The sequence below is a fragment of the Piliocolobus tephrosceles genome, chromosome 16 (assembly GCF_002776525.5).
Source record: "Piliocolobus tephrosceles isolate RC106 chromosome 16, ASM277652v3, whole genome shotgun sequence".
NCBI classification, from domain to species: Eukaryota; Metazoa; Chordata; class Mammalia; order Primates; family Cercopithecidae; genus Piliocolobus; species Piliocolobus tephrosceles.
Window position 1 is genome coordinate 70,904,669 of NC_045449.1, and position 17,603 is coordinate 70,922,271.

Here is a 17,603-nt window from a genome sequence, read left to right on the forward strand (position 1 = left end):
CCCAGTCAAAAAAAAAAAAAAAAAAAAAAAAAGGAATCTTAGAAGTTTCTGAAATAAAATATATCTTTGTAATTTGTCTTTTTTTTTTTTTTTTTTTTTTTTTAACAGCTAGACTTTGGGCTCCTTGAGGATATTCAGTTTTATACGTTTGAATATCCTCTCACCATGTTCAGCGGAAAATATCATTCTTGATGATTATCCTCAACAAGACAGGTAGGCTTATTCGATTTTTCTTTCTCACTTTACATAGAGGAGACAGAGGACTGGCAAGTCCAAGTGTGTTCTTAGAGCAATCCATGTAGGCTGACGCTAGAGAATGATTGTGCACCCCTAAGGATGGCTCCCCTACTGTGAATTAGGTGTGAACATTTAACCGATCACTTACGGATAGTAGCTATTTGAGGCTAGAGATTTCAGTGGAGCCTCTTTAACCAGAGTACTTGGCATCTCTGCCACTTGAAGACAGGTCGCCAAAGCTGTAGTGTACACAGTTAGAAAATAGGAATTGACACTTTTCCTTTGAAGCTGGCTTTTGAGGAGTATTCCATAATTTGAGATACAGTCATATTTTTTTCCAGTTTTATTTCTGTTTTCCCAGAGGTAATACCTTAACACGAGATCATTTTTATTTGACTTCTAGTAGAAGTTGTTTAAGAGAAAATGATCCGCCGGGCGCGGTGGCTCAAGCCTGTAATCCCAGCACTTTGGGAGGCCGAGACGGGTGGATCACGAGGTCAGGAGATCAAGACCATCCTGGCTATCACGGTGAAACCCCGTCCCTACTAAAAATACAAAAAACTAGCCGGGCGAGGTGGCGGGCGCCTGTAGTCCCAGCTACTTGGGAGGCTGAGGCAGGAGAATGGCGTAAACCCGGGAGGCGGAGCTTGCAGTGAGCTGAGATCCGGCCACTGCACTCCAGCCTGGGCGACAGAGCAAGACTCTGTCTCAACAAAAAAAAAAAAAAAAAAAAAAAAAAGAGAAAATGATCCAAGCACTAATTATGTTGGTTATTAGAATAATAGAATCATAACAGTTCATTGCTGGAAAGGACTCAGGTCAGGTCATGTAATGAATGCAGAATCCCAGTAAGTCGATGAGGGGATTGGAGCCCCTCTCACACCAGTACTGTTTGCCTCATTGCACTTTGTCTGCTTTTTCTTATCGTTTAATTACCTCCCCCTGCCCTTGTGTATTTAAATATCATCTTTTCATTTTCATGTGCATAGAATTATGACCTATTGTGGTCTCTTTCTGTCGTTAGAATGTGGTATGATGTGTCAGTGCAAACTTAACTAATAATTTGTTTCTGCTTTGTGGTTATTTATCACATATATTTATGTTTTGCAGGTGTGAGAGGATTGCTGTTGTATTTCAATCATGGTGCAGAAATACCAGTCGCCAGTGAGGGTGTACAAATACCCCTTTGAATTAATTATGGCTGTAAGTACTTGACGTTTCAATTTACTCTTTGACTTCTTATTTATAAAATACAGTGTTAGAATTTGATGATCTATATAGATTTATTGTTTGTCTCCATGACATCACTTGTACTTATTCTGTTTTTATGCTTATGAACTATATCTAGAGTGTGTAAAGTGTTTTTAAAACATAAGCCTCTGAAAATAAAAATCTGCGCGTTAAAAAAATGCACCTCAGGGTAATGTATGAATTGAAGTTAATTCTCCCTTTGAACACACGGCAGTGGGATTCTAAGCACTTCTTCTTCGGGATTGTGCTCTTTTTTTTGTTTGTTAGAGCAGCAAAGGGACGTGGAGTGTGGTCTCTGCTGCTAATATGGGAGAGTGCTCTGCCTGTGGGTGAATTCACTTTAGGTAGTGTTAGAACTGAGCACTGTGCCATGGAGTTTTACTCACCTGATTCAAATGACTCTGTTGAATGAGTTTTTCCCCCAGTATCAAATCCGTGAGTTCAGTTAGAATTCCACATATGGGGTAAAGTCTTAATTTTCTTTGTTATTTACCTGAAGAATTTGACTAAAAATAAGCATATTACTAGATGCAAAGCAAACCTTTTCCAGTCATTTTTAGATTACTGTAGGGTATTCGTTCTCTTCCTTTCTCTTTTGTGTTACTATTAAGACATACCTACCAGAAAATATGATACAGGCAGGAGAACGTGTCTTTCATGAGCACACACCTGATGAAAACACGTGTGTCACGCTCAGCACACCTGGGATACTGGCACCAAAGTCAGTAAGTCAGGAACCAGAACACAGGCGACCCAGGAAGAAGTCCGCCCTGGTTCAAGTGAGCCACTGTTTTGACTCCTGACACGCAGGGGACTGTTACCTGGTTCTGTTCCTTCCATAAATAGAAACGCAGGTGTTTTAGCAGCTGGCTGCTTCTGCTCAGTGTGTGTTTGTGGGATTTATCTAGATCAATAGTTTTGAAAAACAAAAAGTCCTCTTACAGGAAAAATTTACATGACAGGGTTTGTTTTAAAATTTATTTTTATTTATTCTTTTGAGACAACGTCTCGCTCTGTCACCCAGACTGAAGTGCAGTAGCATGATCTCAGCTCACTGCAACCTCCGCCTCCTGGGTTCAAGCCATTCTCCTGCCTCAGCCACTCAAGTAGCTGGGCCACCTAATTTTTGTATCTTTAGTAGCGACGGGGTTTCTCCCTGTTGGTGAGGCTGGTCTCAAACTCCTGACCTCAAGTGATCCACCCACCTTAGTCTCCCAGAGTGCTGGGATTACCAGCGTGAGTCACCTCTCCTGGCCTATTTTTATTTTTTTTATTTTTTATTTATTTATTTTTTGAGACGGAGTCTGGCTCTGTGGCCTGGGCTGGAGTGCAGTGGCTGGATCTCAGCTCACTGCAAGCTCCGCCTCCCGGGTTTATGCCATTCTCCTGCCTCAGCCTCCCGAGTAGCTGGGACTACAGGCACCCGCCACTTCGCCTGGCTAGTTTTTTGTATTTTTTAGTAGAGATGGGGTTTCACCGTGTTAGCCAGGATGGTCTTGATTTCCTGACCTCGTGATCCGCCCGTCTTGGCCTCCCAAAGTGCTGGGATTACAGGCTTGAGCCACCGTGCCCGGCCTTTTTTTATTTTTGAGATGGAGTTTGCTCTTGTCACCCAGATTGGAGTACAATGACATGATCTTGGCTCACTGCAACCTCCACCTCCTGAGTTCAAGCAATTCTGCATCAGCCTCCCAAATAGCTGGGATTACAGGTGCCTGCCCCTGCACCTGGCTATTTTTTTTTAGTAGAGATGGAGTTTCTCCATGTTGGCCAGGCTGGTCTCGAATTTCTGCCCTTAGGTGATCCTCCTGCCTCGGCCTCCCAAAGTGCTAGGATTATGGGTGTGAACCACCATACCTGGCCCATTTTTAAAATTGAGGTATAATTTACATCCAGTGAAATGGTCACGTCAGGTGTACAGTTTGATCAGGTTTTTTTTTTTGTTTTTTTTTTTTTTTGAGATGGAGTCTCGCTCTGTCGCCCAGGCTGGAGTGCAGTGGCCGGATCTCAGCTCACTGCAAGCTCCGCCTCCTGGGTTCACACCATTCTCCTGCCTCAGCCTCCCGAGTAGCTGGGACTACTGCCACCTCGCCCGGCTAATGTTTTGTATTTTTAGTAGAGACGGGGTTTCACCGTGTTCGCCAGGATGGTCTCGATCTCCTGACCTCGTGATCCACCCACCTCGGCCTCCCAAAGTGCTGGGATTACAGGCGTGAGCCACCGCGCCCGGCCGTTTGATCAGTTTTAACAAAAGAATCCCCAACACTTTTGTCAAAAGACAGGACATTCGCATCCATCCCCGGTGAATGTTCCTTGGTGCGCCTTCCCTTTCAGGTGTGAGGTTTTGGTTTGTGTGTGTGGGTAAGAAGTTCCGTGTGACTCTTAAATATGTGTAACTAGGGCTGTTGAGTATTTTGTGTTGTTGACTTACCATGTTTGCCATTTGCATGTTATCTGCGCTGTTTTGGCTTTTGGTTGTATGAGACAAAGACGCTCTCCTGCCAGCTTGGGAAGGAGTTTTGTGAGTGGGAACATGTATAGTGTGATAGGAATCGCACAGGAATCCGGGAATTCGAGCTGGGATGGGCTGAGCTCCAGAGCCTGGTGGTGGAGGGAGGTTCCTCGCTGCTCTGGGGGCCTCAGCCACAGTTTTTGTCTAGGATTTTGCCCCGTGGGACTGTGCCTGGCTCCGTGTGCTGGAGCCTTCTCCCCTGCCACCAGCTGGCTGCTTTGCTCTTCCTGATTTCCCTTCCTTGTGGCTTCGGCTGGAGGACTTGCTTAGCTGTCCAAAAGCCCTCTGGCCCCAGTTCAACTCTGTGGCATTTCTTGTTGCCTTCTTTCAGTTTCTAAGTGACCAATTCCTGTCACATTTCATAGTTCACATCCTTGAGAGAAACTTGATCTAGTTCATTCCCCACCCCCACCCCTGCCCTGGCCCTGGGTTTGAGGATATTGGCTAGCCTGCGGATTGTCTGCCCTGGGTGGGAGGCCTGACCCTTGTTCAGTGAGCTCGGCTGGTGGAGCTGGGGAGGAGGCGTTGGGGTTGTGGGCAGTGGGCAGCGCCGGGTAAGGCAGAGTGGCTGCTCACGGCCCAGGGCGGACACAGGACAGAGAGTTGGGCGGGGTGGGGGATGTTTTCCAAAACACTTGAGTGTGACTTAAAAAACTTCATGCAACCCTCATAGTTTGAGGCAAAGGCTGGTTTCTTTGCCAAACGTTAGATTTAATAAAGAGGAGGTGTTTGGATTGTTTGATGTTTGGACTTCCTTATTTCCCTTACTTCACTATTTTCAAAAGTGTGACGTTTGCCTTGCCAGTTTATGCAGGACTTTACAGAAGAACTCGAAATTCAAATTCTGAGCTGCCACCAAGTTTGTACAATTAAACCATTTTAAAATTATTGTTCTGAGGTAGTGGTTAATTTCCCTTCTTTTTCTTTCTTCTCCTTTTTTTTATGATTTAAAACTTACTAGTTAGAAACTTTTCTTTTTGCCTCACCAGCTTCAGGAAATTTTCTTTTGAATTGTTAGACAAAAAATAAATAAATAAATAAACCCACAGCGCATGCACACGCATGTATATTCTTCTACCCTGTAGTATAAAGAAAACATTTTGAAATCTGAAAATGAAGTATGTTACCTTTTTCTTTCCAGAAGTAGACTGTGAGTGATGTTTGTGGGGTGTGTTTTGCCCACATTTCTTACTGTAGTTGTATGGTATAAAATCCTCAGTATTTGCTTCATTTTTTTCTCATTGAGGAAAACTAACAGTAAAATGAGTTAACCTGAGAATGCCCTTTCCAGTTCAGCATTCAGAGTGAGGAAAGAGGTATAGATCCAGTTAAGGTGAGAACGGAACTGTATTCCGCCAACGTATTTGTGAGCACGTCAGCAAGCGAATGTGCCTCACTAGAATGCACGACGGCGTCAGGAGTGGCCGGCAGGTGCCTGGCACGCAGTCACGGGAGGTGGGTCCAAGTCCTGGTTTATGTGAGTTCTGTGAGGTGAGAGAGTGGGAAAAAATGCCACCCGCTCAACTTAATGCCCTTGTTTGTTTTAACCAAGAGTTCACTTGTAATTTAGTATTGCCAGAAAACTGTTTGGGTAAAAAGTGTCAAGTATAAATAGGTACACAGTCGGGTCAGATATGTTAATTGCATCTCACTTGATTTAATGAAAATTTACCATTTGTTTTGAGGTCAGTACCATTAAAAAAACATGTTAAAGTTCTCATTAACTCGCTTCAGTGATATTTACATAAGCAAAATTGAAGTGGAGGTTTTTCAGTAGGCATTTGCGTGGTGTTCTTTTGTTAGATACCAGCCCAGAAACAGAATGTCAGAGCTTTCAGCGAGTTGGAGAAGTCACCTAGCTCAAGCATCCCTCGGAGGGAGGGCGGGGAATCTGAGATTCTGAGGTGGTGAAACTTACACAGGTAGTGCCGAGATCTGATTCTCGAGTTTGGTGTTCTTTTCTCATACTGTGCTTTTTCCTCCTACCCACGGATGTGTACCTGAAACATCTTAGGAAAGAGAAATCAAAACTTCTTGGCCACACACAAACGAAGGCCTCACACCTGACAGGGAGGGCGCACCAGGGAACCTTCTGGTGGGGTGGTTGCGGATGTCCTGTGTTTTGACAAAGGTGTGAGGGACTCATTTTTTAAATTGAGTTATAATTTACATACAGTGAAATGGTCACATGTCAGGTGTACAGTTTGATCAGTTTTAACAAAAGGGCTACGCTTCCTGGCTTGTGGGGAGGAGAAATGAATCAGTGAAGGACACTCTCATTGATTGTGCTTTAAAGGATTTACGATCTCATGGGGGCATAGTGATATGATCCCACAGATTAGGAACTTAGAGTGGGAGGTATAATTCTAGGGTGCTTGAGTTGAAGTGTTTCTTTTGGAAATGTCTAAGATAAAGCACAAGCTTTAAAAGTTAAACATTGTCAAATGCAACTCCCCCCCTCCCCCCATGTTAATGGCTCTTTAATAAAGGCCTCAAAGGGAAAATGAAGGAGGCAGGAGGCCAACTAGCGTAGGAAGGCGGGGTGGGAGAGGTCAAGGTCAGGAGCCCTTAAGGAGAGTTGTGGGAGAGAGGGAAGAACATGAGAGGCCACCTTCTGGACCCGATTTCTGTGGTGGCAGCCGCAGGTGAGACGATGGCTTGGACTCCGGTCTGTTTTCTGCTGAGGACAGCTGTCCTCATTGTGACCGGTGGGAACACACGAATAGGCTCCACTAGCTCCTGTGCATCCCAGAAGCTGCTGCCCTGTCCAGTGCCGTTTCTGCCTGGGCTTTCCATTACACAGCAGATGCGGTCACCTCATTCTTTGCTCTCTCCTTTCCTCTCCCTCATCCCAGTTTCACTGTGCTCTAGGAGTGCTGGCATTCTCCAGGAACCCCTTCAGTGTCTCCGTCCTTTCAGCAGACACACCCTTTAGACTGTGCCTTCAGGAACCAAGGCACCTGTTTCCGTCCCTGTCTATCCCAGCACTGCCATCGTTGCAGCGTAAGCCCCTCTCTTTGCAGGGAAAGACCAGGAGTCCCTTGTTCCTTTGCGCATTTACATCTTCCATCCCATAGGTCACTTTGCACTCCCCTGCCACACACTTTCCATTGTGTCTGTCCTGTGTTGCAGGCTTTCCTGTTACCTGTCCTCGCACATCTCAGCTCCTGTGCTTTTTTCGGCAAGGCCCTTTGTGGCTGTGTTCTGCCTGGTTCGTTTAACCTTATTTCATAATTATGCACATTTCCCAGCTTGAACTTGAATGTTTGTTTCTGTCTTGTTCCCGTTGGCCCGGACACACAGTGCCGTTTCCTGCCCTCTCTTTTCTTTTTTCTTTTCAGACTTCTCTGCCTCAGATATTTGCCATTCCCCATCTGTCTCTCCAGATCTTACCCATCTTGTCCTTCTCCGCCTCCCCGATGCCTCTGAAGACTCCATTCGTGTTTCTCTCCCTTCCCCAGGATACATTCTTAACGTTGGAGTCGGTATTAGGTACTTTCACTTGCAATGGGAGTTTCTTTATTCACAAAGCCTCGAGCGTTGCTCTGCAACTATTTTGTGTGTCCTTCCAGGGCAGTGACCTTGCCAGTTATTTGTCTTGTTCTCCCAAGCACGGGTGCTAAGGACGTAGCCTGTAGGCATGCAGATGTGTGTGACTTGTTCACACACACTGTGAGGATGAGGACTTGGTGAATGGTGGACATTCAGATCTAAACTGTATCTCCAGGGCATGGCGCCACCTGTCTGTAGTGCAGTTACTTGAGAACTTGGGAGGGTGAGGTGGGAGGATTTCTTGAGGTCAGGAGTTTGAGACCAACTTGGGCAACATAGCAAGATCCTGTCTCTACAAAAAAATAAAGTAAAAATAAATGGTCATGGTGGTGTGCCTGTAGTCCCAGCTACTCAGGAGGCTGAAGGGAGAATCCTTTGAGCCCAGGAGTTCAGGGCTGCAGTGAGCTATGGTCACACCACTGTACTCCAGCCTGGGTTACAGAGAGAGACCCTGTTTCAAAAATAAGTAAGGAAATAAAGTGCATCTCTGATTCTGTTTTCAGACAAGGGATTTATGTTTTCTACATGGAACAGAAGTAACACGCTATGGTCTCTCAGTTAACCAGTACGTCACCTGGGAGCAAAGCCCTTTTGTGATAAAGTTGGCTAATTTGTGTTTCTTTCTTTCTTTCTTTTTTTTTTTAAATTTTCATAAATGTTGCAAAACCTTGTTGGTAAACACTCTCATGGCAGTTTAAGTAGTGTGCTTTTCCAGGTTGAATAACTAAAAAGCCTGCTTAGCAGTGTCTAGGTTTTGTTTTTGTTTTTAAATACTACTCCTTGCGGAGCGGGACTGGCCCACGGGCAGTGCTCTCGGAGTAACCACAGTTGTTGATTAAACGACCTAAGTACAACAGAATTTGTTTCGCTCTCCTGATCCTTTTGCTTTATTTTGTTTTGTACTCTGGCATTTGGGGTTTTTTCCCCTTTCCTCTCAGGTGTCTCATGTTGTCCCACTAAGACCAGAAGAAGGAAGAAAAAGAGATTTGCTTTGAGGCCAGATACAAATCTGTGCCTGCCACAGACCAGCTCTGTAACCTGCTAGGCCAGTGACTAGTGTAAGACTGCTGTGAGGAGGTGCTGGAGTGAGGCAGACAGCAGGGGTGAGGGTAGGCGATGGTGACCTGGTGGTGCCACAGCCTCACCCTCTAACTTCCAGATACCTTGCCCCATCCCACCTCCAAATGCCGGGGGAACTGAATCAGTTTATAACTGAGTAAATGACTCTGGATGTGTGTCTCTGTTACATCAAATAGGCATTTACATTGAAGCTATTTCATCCTTTCCAATTTCATATACAAAACAGGGAGACGTGAGGGATCCCAGGATGGACTCGCAACTCATGTATCCTACTTCAGGGCGAGGAGATCCTGCTTTTCCTTAATTGGGGCCTTCGTGAAGTGCGGAATTCCCGAGGGAGAACACTTGCTGACGTGCACCTGTGCCCATTGTTGTTCCTCTGGTTGGTTGGGCAGGGGGCACAGGTCCTGCTTTGCCCTTTCTCCATCTTCGTGGCAGCTAGCTGCATTCAGAAACCATCCATCTGCCCACGCGTTCCTTGCCTGAATATTCTCTGAGCTGCCTGTCCCCTTTTCTCTAACGTTGTTTTCTAACTTTGAGGTCCCGTGCACATCAGATTTTCAGCGTTAATTATTAGGAAATATTTTCAGTCCATCGTTCATCTTCTCAGAGCACAGCTTCTTTCTCTCCTAGATGTCATCCTTGGGCCTTTTTGTATTTCTGATTCGGTTTTTTTCAGTTTCTGATGGTTAGATGTGATATTGAAATACATCCTTTTCATTCATCAAGGTATCCTTAGATCTTCCAGCAGCCTAATGTGCAGTAGAATTTGTTTTTACCCAAACTAATAAGCAATCTACTTTTTGGGGTAGCTGTCTTAAAACCCAATTTTGTTCAAGTCTAGAAGTGGAGGGAAATGTTCCGTTTTCTCTGATGATATATAAAAGGACCTGGCCAATTAGTGGGAGATTGTGCTGTCCTCATTTGTAAAGTTGTGAATGCCATCGTGTGAGTCCTGTTGCATTTAGTCAAAGCTGGGGTGTAATTAGTCAGATTTACTTGGTTTTGAAAATGGACAATTAGAGTGAGCTTTCATTACGTGCTACTTTGTACAGAGCCAGACCTTTTCCCTTGTCTTCCGTCTCAGCATTGTGCATTCCGGCTGGTTTTCCCCCTGCTTTTCCTGAGCTGTATCCAAGTGTTTCTAATGTGCTGGACTGAAGGCAGTTGTGGTGCAGTAGGAAAATATTTCAAGGAGAAATAAAATGGATCCGATTCAGCTTCTTGCCTCTCTTATTTACCTGGTTTTATAAAAACAAACAAAAAACCCCAAAACCTTGTTTTATGGAAAATTTCAAGCATACACAGGTAGAGAGAATCATATAATAAATGCCATTTACCCACCACACGGTTTCACTGTTACCAGCATCTTGCCGGGCCTGGTGCAGTGGCTCATGCCCGTAATCCCAGCACTTTGGGAGGCCAAGGTGGAAGGATGGCTTGAGGCCAGGAGTTTGAGACTAGCCTGGGCAACATGGTAAGACCCTGTCTCTAAAAAACAAAACAAAATCTTACCAATATTTTTATCAGTTCTCCCCACTTTTTTCTTTCCTGGTGTGTTAAAGCAGATTTCAGGTGTCTTGTTAATTGGTTGACAAATAATTCAGCGTGCATCTCTAACCTTTTGCTTTTACTATTTTTATTTTTTTTTGAGATAGGGTCTTGCTTTGTCACTTAGGCTGGAGTGCAGTGGCATGATTATAGCTCACTGCAGCCTCGAACTCCTGGGCTCAAGGAACCCTGCCTCAGCCTGCTGAGTAGCTGGGACTGCAGGCTCACACCATGCCAGCTAATTTTTCTTTTTCTTTTTTTAAATTTGAAATTATATTCCTGTTGCTTAAGATTACTAAGGCGGACTTTTTTTAAAAACCTTTTATATTCAGTCTCCATAGAGACTGTCAGAAATGGCCAGTGCAGGCTGGGCACAGTGGCTCATGCCTGTAATCCCAGCCCTTTGGGAGGCTGAGGTGGGTGGATCATTTGAGGTCAAGAGTTTGAGACCAGCCCAGCCAACATGGTGAAACCCTGTCTCTACTAAAAATACAAAAATTAGCCGGGTGTGGTGGCAGGCACCTGTAATCCCAGCTACTTGGGAGGCTGAGGCAGGAGAATCGCTTGAACCCAGAAGGCAGAGGTTGTAGTGAGCCGAGGTCATGCCACTGCACTCCGGCCTGGGCGACAGAGCGAGACTTCGTCTCAAAAGAAAAAAGAAATGGCCAGTGCCAGCTCTATTGCAAGTTGTCTTGTGGTATTGGGAAGTTTTCAATTAGCAATAATCGTGCCTCGGGTAAACGTCTTTGACGATGATAGTGCCACTGTGCAAAGAGCCTTTTTTCCTTTTTAAAAAAACCCACCGTGTTGGTATCACACTTAACAAAAGTAATAATAGTGCCTGATTTCATCTAATGCACGGTCCATGTTCATATTTTCTCACTTGTCTAAAAAATGTCTTTCGTAAGTTGCTTGGATCCTGCTTCAAATAAAACCGTTTGTATTTGGTTATTATGTTTCCTGGGTCTCCTTTATTCTCTAACATTCTCCCTTTCCTTTTGTTTCCTTTCATGCCATTGATTTGTTAGAGAAACTGGGTCATTTGTCCTGTCCAGTTACCTTAACCTTTTGCTGATTTAATTGTTACTTATAGCAAATAGGCTGTAAGGAGAAGGTGCAGACCTAAATTTAATCAGTACAGCCACCCTTTAGCAGTTCTCTTTATGTATTTATTATTATTATGTTTTGAGGCAGAGTTTCACTCTTGTCACCCAGGCTGGAGTGCAGTGGCACAATCTTGGCTCACTGCAACCTCCGCCTCCCGGGTTCCGGCGATTCTCCTGCCTCAGCCTCCGAGTAGCCGGGACTACAGGCATGTGCCACCACACCCAGCTAATTTTTGTATTTTTAGTACAGACGGGGTTTCACCATGTTGGCCAGGCTGGTCTCAAACTCCTGGCCTCAAGTGATCCACCCCCCTCGGCCTCCCAAAGTGCTGGGATTACAGGCATGAGCCACTGAGCCTGGCTAGCAGTTCCGTTTAAACATTTGCTGGCAGAGATGGAAACTTAATAGTTAAAACCAGCTGCTCCCCTCTTCTTCCTAGGATTATTCTATGTAATTTTGAGTTGCAAATAAGATGCAAGATTTTTTTTTCCCCAAATTAAACTGGGCCATTCTATTTATGGTTACTCCTTATTTATTTATTTTTATAGTTACTTTTTAACCCACTGAATGGGTCCTCATATTTTGTACTGAAAGCAGGTGAGAGGGATTAATTTATTGGCAGCGTTTCTGTGTAGTGCACGCAGCAGGCGCTTGGCAGGAGTCTGGCCTGGGGTTGAGGAGGTGGGTGGTGTTTGTGGTCCGAGGTGCCCAGTTGTGCTGGGCAGTCAGTCCTTGCCCCTTTCTGTTGTCTGTTTTATTAGATCTCTGGATAGGGCTATTGGGCCGCCTGGGGAAGCTTCCCCAGAGAAGTTCACCGTAGAGAGGATTTTGGTTGGCAGATGTTATAATTGATCCATCTCTCTTGATTTTTGACCTGTATGCTAGTTAAGCAGACACTTTTGTATAGTTCTAGTGGAATTATTTTGCATGTTGTAACAAGAAGCATATACTGCGTTGTAATTTTCTTGAAAGGTACAATTTGATGTTAAGAGGACAGCAGCCCTCTATCCTCGTGTTCTGCACCCACAGATACAACCAATCATGGATCAGAAATGTTCAGGAGAAACAATAAAAATAATGTAACAATAAAACATAATATGAATAAAACACATGTAACAACTGTTTACATAGCATTTACATTGTATTTGGTATTATAAGTAATGTAGAGAGAATTTAAAATATATGGGAGGGCTGGTTGTGGTGGCTCACGTCTGTAATCCCAGTGCTTTGGGAGGCCAAGGCGGGAGAATCACTTGAGGCCAGTAGTTTGAGACCAGCCTGGGCAATATAGCAAGACCCTGTCTCTATGATAAATTAAAAAAAAAAAATGAGCTGGGTGTGGTGGCGCATGCCCGTAGTCTCAGCTGCTCCGGAGACTTGAGACAGGAGAACTGCTTGAGCCTAGGAGTTTGAGGCTGCAGTGAGCTCTATGACTGTGTCACTCTGGCCTGTGTGAACAGAGCGAGGCCCTGTATCTAAAAGATGTGTGTCTGTGTATATGAGAGGATGTGTATAGGTTAAATATAAAATGTAAATGCCTCTCCATTTTTATATCAGGGACTTGGGCATCCACGGGTTTTGGGATTGGAGGGTCATCCTGGAACCAGTCCCCTACAGATAGGGAGGACTCTGTTGGCCCCTTCCCCGCCCCCCCCTTTTTTTAAGAAAAGTCTCTCTCTATGATTATGGATCAATTATATAAAATAATTGCTGTGTGTATCTTTATATGTACTGGATCCATTTTCCATTCAGAAATCTAACCTGTTTTTCAGTGATCTGTACTGCCAGGTGTATCAGTAGAGTATCCGAGGTACTGATAAGCATCCAGTTTGTGAATGTCTTGTGTGTTTCAGTAGATGGCTGCGTCCTTACTTCTTTTCCTTTTAGGTGTCCGGCCTTCCCCTTCTGATTTGGACTTTCTTTATTCCACTTTCTTGCCTTATTAAGGTACGGATGGACGGTTTGTTCCTTTTCCTCTGGTTTTGCTGTTTGGGGACCCCCAGTTGTATATTCTGCATTTTCTGGCAACAATAGGTGTTTTAACGAGCAGTTAATGCTCTTTGAGGCATAGCTGTCTGGCTCTTACTGGGCAGCACTTCCTGGGCAGCCCCATTTAAACCTGTGGCTTCACCTGCCACTTTGTAAACCAAAGATCTCAAAGCTTTATCTTCACCCGAGATACCCCCCAGGAGCTTCCAAACTCCAAACCATCTGCCTGCTAGACATCTCCATTTCACTGTCGCAGGCAGATTTCATGCCTCTGAAACAGAGTTCATCTCTTCCTGCCTGCGCAACAAACACACACCCCAAGAGAAACAAACACCCACCACACCCACCCACCCCAGTAAAAACTGAACCAATAAAACACCACTCGGAAGCTCTCCCTTTCCCCTGAGCTGCTGCTTTAGATGTTTGGCCCCACAGGTACCTTACCCTCCGAGCAGAAACCCAGGCATCCCTGGCAGCCTTCCTTCCTCACGCCTCAGTCTTGCTGGTGCCCAGATGGGAGCTGGCAGAGATGTCCCCTGGATGGGCACTCACTTTGCTGTTCTGTAGCCTTGGTGGCTTAGCCCCAGACCACTCCTCCCTACAACAGCCTCTGGACCCTGAGTCTAGCCCTCATTCTTCTGCTCTTCGTCGGGGCTGCCGCCAGAGAGGTCAGTACATTGTAAACCTGACTCTGCTGCCTGCAAGTCTCAAATAATGAAGTGGCTGCATCTCGTCTTTATTTATTTATTTTTTAAATTTTTTGAGACAGAATCTTGCTCTGTCGCCCAGCCTGGAAGGCAGTGGTGCCATCTCAGCTCACTGCAGCCTCCGCCTCCCTCCTGCCTCAGCCTCCCGAGTAGCTGGGATTTCAGACGTGAGCCACTTCGCCCAGTCCATGCACCTCATCTTTAAGATGAGGTTCCCAGCTTAAGCTTGGTTCCCAGAATCCTTTGTCATTGGCCTTCTGCCTGGCCCCGCAGCCTCCTCTCTACGGCCAGGCCTCTACACCCACTGCACAGTCTAATTGTGTCGAATTTCTTGCCGTTTCCTGGTACACCATTTTCTGTCAGGTCTTGGTGCCTTGACCACATACTTGCCTGGAATACCTTTCCTCCTTTCTCACCGGGCTGCGTCTAGCTGGCCGTGTGCAGTTGCTCCTGGTGGAGGGTCCTTTCTGTGCACTGGCAGCCGCTGTAGGGTCCTGACACTCCACTGGTCTCTCTGCCTCTGTCTCTCACCTTCCCTGCAACTGCCAGTGTTCCCAGGGTGAGAATCAAATCATCGTGCCTTCAAAAACAGATTTCTTGGCCAGGCGCAGTGGCTCACACCTGTAATCCCAGCACTTTGGGAAGCCGAGGCGGGTGGATCACTTGAGGTCAGGGAGTTCGAGACCAACCTGGCCAACATGGTGAAACCCTGTCTCTACTAAAAATACAAAAATTAGCTGGGCGTGGTGGTGCACATCTGTAATCCTAGCTACTGGGGAGACTGAGGCACGAGAATTGCTTGAACCCAGGAGGCTGAGGTTGCAGTGAGCCGGGATCGCACCACTGCACTCCAGACTGGGCGACAGAGCGAGACTCAGTCTTAAAAAAAAAAAAAAAAAAAAAAAGATTTCTCTGAAGAGTAAATAGGTCTTGCAGTGTATGTTTTTGTTTCTTGCATCACTTGTACTCCGTCAGTGAAATTTTGTTTTTTTTTTTACTCTAATCCCATGACAATGAAAATTTTGAAAAAAAAGCTACATTGGAACATAGTCTTTTGGTCAGGTGTGTTTACTATTTATGGTTCAAAAGAATCTGATGCAAATCATGTTTTGTGAGTAAAATAGTTCAGTGAACTGAAGCTTATAATCCCTCTAGTTGCCTGAAAAGCGTGTCCTGGTTTATGTGTCACTTAGCGTTTTGAGTGACTTTTCTCCTGTAGTGATGAATACAAAGTATATACAAAATCCTATTTCTTTGGTTCTCCTACGGAACATAAATTTATTTTAAGTAAAATTCTTGATTCTGGTAGAATGGTAATCTGATTTTAAGATTTCTCCAAATTTAAAACAAATTAAAGAGTTATTACATAATTCTTGTTTTCTTAATAAGTTATTCCATAACACGAGGTAGGCCTAATCACAAAATGTGTATGTTTCTTTTCTTTTTCCTAGTTTAATGCTTGTGTGTGTATTAAAAAACAAGGCCAGAACTAAAAGCTACAAGTACATATTTTAAGAAGTAAATTGATTTAAGTAGTCAGCAGTGTGTTGCAGGATTTATGGCATTAATATGTAGAAAGCTCTTCTCCAAACACCTATTACCTTCATTTGAATTTTCTTCACACGAAGTTGGTTTAGAATGTAAATTCGAAGAGTTCTGAATCCTAATTCTTCACTGAGTCAGAATTCCTGGAGGTGGGTCCCGCAGTCTGTGGCTTCGCAAGCCTTCCAGGTGATTCTTATGCCTGCTCAGCCCGGAGAGCCCCTGGTGTGGATTTGCATCATTTGAATTTGTAGTACATGGGATAGGAAGAAAGGAGGGTGGTTTCCATTATAACTTTTTTTTTTTTTTTTTGAGACGGAGTTTTGCTCTGTTACCCAGGCTGGAGTGCAGTGGGATGATCTCGGCTCACTGCAGCCTCCATCTCCCAGGTTCCAGCGATTCTCCTGCCTCAGCTTCCTGAGTAGTTGGGATTACAGGCATGTACCACCATGCCTGGCTGATTTTTGTATTTTTAGTAGAGACGGGGTTTCACCATGTTGGTCAGACTGGTCCCAAACTCCTGACCTCGTGATCGCCTGCCTCGGCCTCCCAAAGTGCTGGGATTACAGGCGTGAGCCACTGCGCCTGGCCATAACTTTTATTTAAAAGTTTTTCAGAGGAATGATTTTTTTCAACAGGCCATATAAATAGGCTCTTATTACATCATGTTTTCATGTGACGGATTTAACATACACTAGAAGGAGACTGCTTTATGTACTTCTCCAAATTGCTGTTCTTGAGTTTATTTAGCGATGTCCACGTTATATTTACAAGCATGTGGGCTGGGCATGAGCCACTGCGCCTGGCCATAACTTTTATTTTTGTGTTTTTAGTAGAGATGGGGTTTCACCATATTGGCCAGACTGGTCTCGAACTTCTGACCTCATAATCCACCCTCCTTGGCCTTCCAAAGTGCTGGGATTACAGGCACGAGCCATTGCGCCCGGCCTGTAACCACTTTTAAGTGCAGAGTTCAGTGGCACTAATTAAATTCACATCGTTGTGCAGCCACCACCACCATCCAGCTCCAGAACTTTCTCATCTCCCCAAACTGAAGCTCTGTCCCCATGAAACACTCATTCCTCATTCTTCCTTTCCCCAGTCCCTGGCAGCCACCATTCTGTCTGTCCCTGTGAATTTGACTACTTGGCACCTCTTATGGGTAGAATGACACAGTACTTGACTTTGTGTGTGACTGGGTTTTTTCACTTAGCCTAATGTCTTCAAGGTTCATCCGTGTTGTAGCATGTGCAGAATTCCCTTCCTCTTCAGGGGTGAATCGTACTCAATTGTATTTGCCACATTCTGAATTGAATTGTACTCAATTGTGTCTGCCACATTCTGCTCATCCATTCACTTATCGATGGACACTGGGTTGTTTCCACCTTTTGGCTGTTGTCTGTATTGTACATTTTTAAAATTTAAATTAATTTTATAGCTTTCTTTCTTTCTTTGTTGTTTTTTTTTTTTTTTTTTTTTGAGGTAGTCTCAGTCTGTTGCCTAGGCTGGAGTGCAGTGGCATGATCTCGGCTCACTGTAACCTCCGCCTCCTGGACTCAAGCAATTCTCGTGCCTCCCAAGTAGCTGGGATTACAAACGTGCACCACCATGCCTGGCTAATTTTTGTAATTTTAGTAGAGATGGGGTTTCACCCTGTCAGCCAGGCTGGTCTAGAATGCCTGGCTTCATGTCATCCGCTCAGCTGTAGTGTTTTTTTTTGTTTGTTTTTTTTTCTGAGGTAGACTCTCACTCTGTCACTCAGGCTGGAGTACAGTGGCACAATTTCGGCTCACTGCAGCCTCCACCTCCCGGGTTCAAGCAATTCTCCCACCTCAGCCTCCCAAGCAGCTGGGATTACAGGTGTGAGCCACCACACCTGGCTAATTTTTGCATTTTTAGTATAGATGGGGGTTTGCCCTGTTGGCCAGGCTGGTCTCAAATTCTGACCTCAGGCGATTGGCCCGTCTGGGCTTCCCAAAGTGCTGGGATTACAGGCATGAGCCACCACACCCGGCCTCTTTTCTTTTTTTTTTTTTTTTTTTTTTTTTTGAGGCGGAGTCTCGCTCTGTCGCCCT

General features: G+C 44.9%; 1 protein-coding gene and 1 pseudogene across 1 annotated transcript in view; one reads left to right on the forward strand and one right to left on the reverse strand.

Annotated features, from left to right (window-relative positions):
* The window catches only part of SEC14L1 (SEC14 like lipid binding 1), a 77,724-nt gene that overhangs the window by 1,734 nt on the left and 58,387 nt on the right, over positions 1-17,603 (forward strand). Inside the window, exons 2-3 of the mRNA XM_026455912.1 lie at positions 109-213; positions 1,348-1,440. Of these exons, the coding sequence (XP_026311697.1) occupies positions 1,378-1,440 (63 nt within the window). The 5' untranslated portion in view covers positions 109-213; positions 1,348-1,377. The remainder of the gene's footprint in view (positions 1-108; positions 214-1,347; positions 1,441-17,603) is intronic.
* On the reverse strand, positions 10,827-10,959 carry LOC111542592 (annotated as a pseudogene).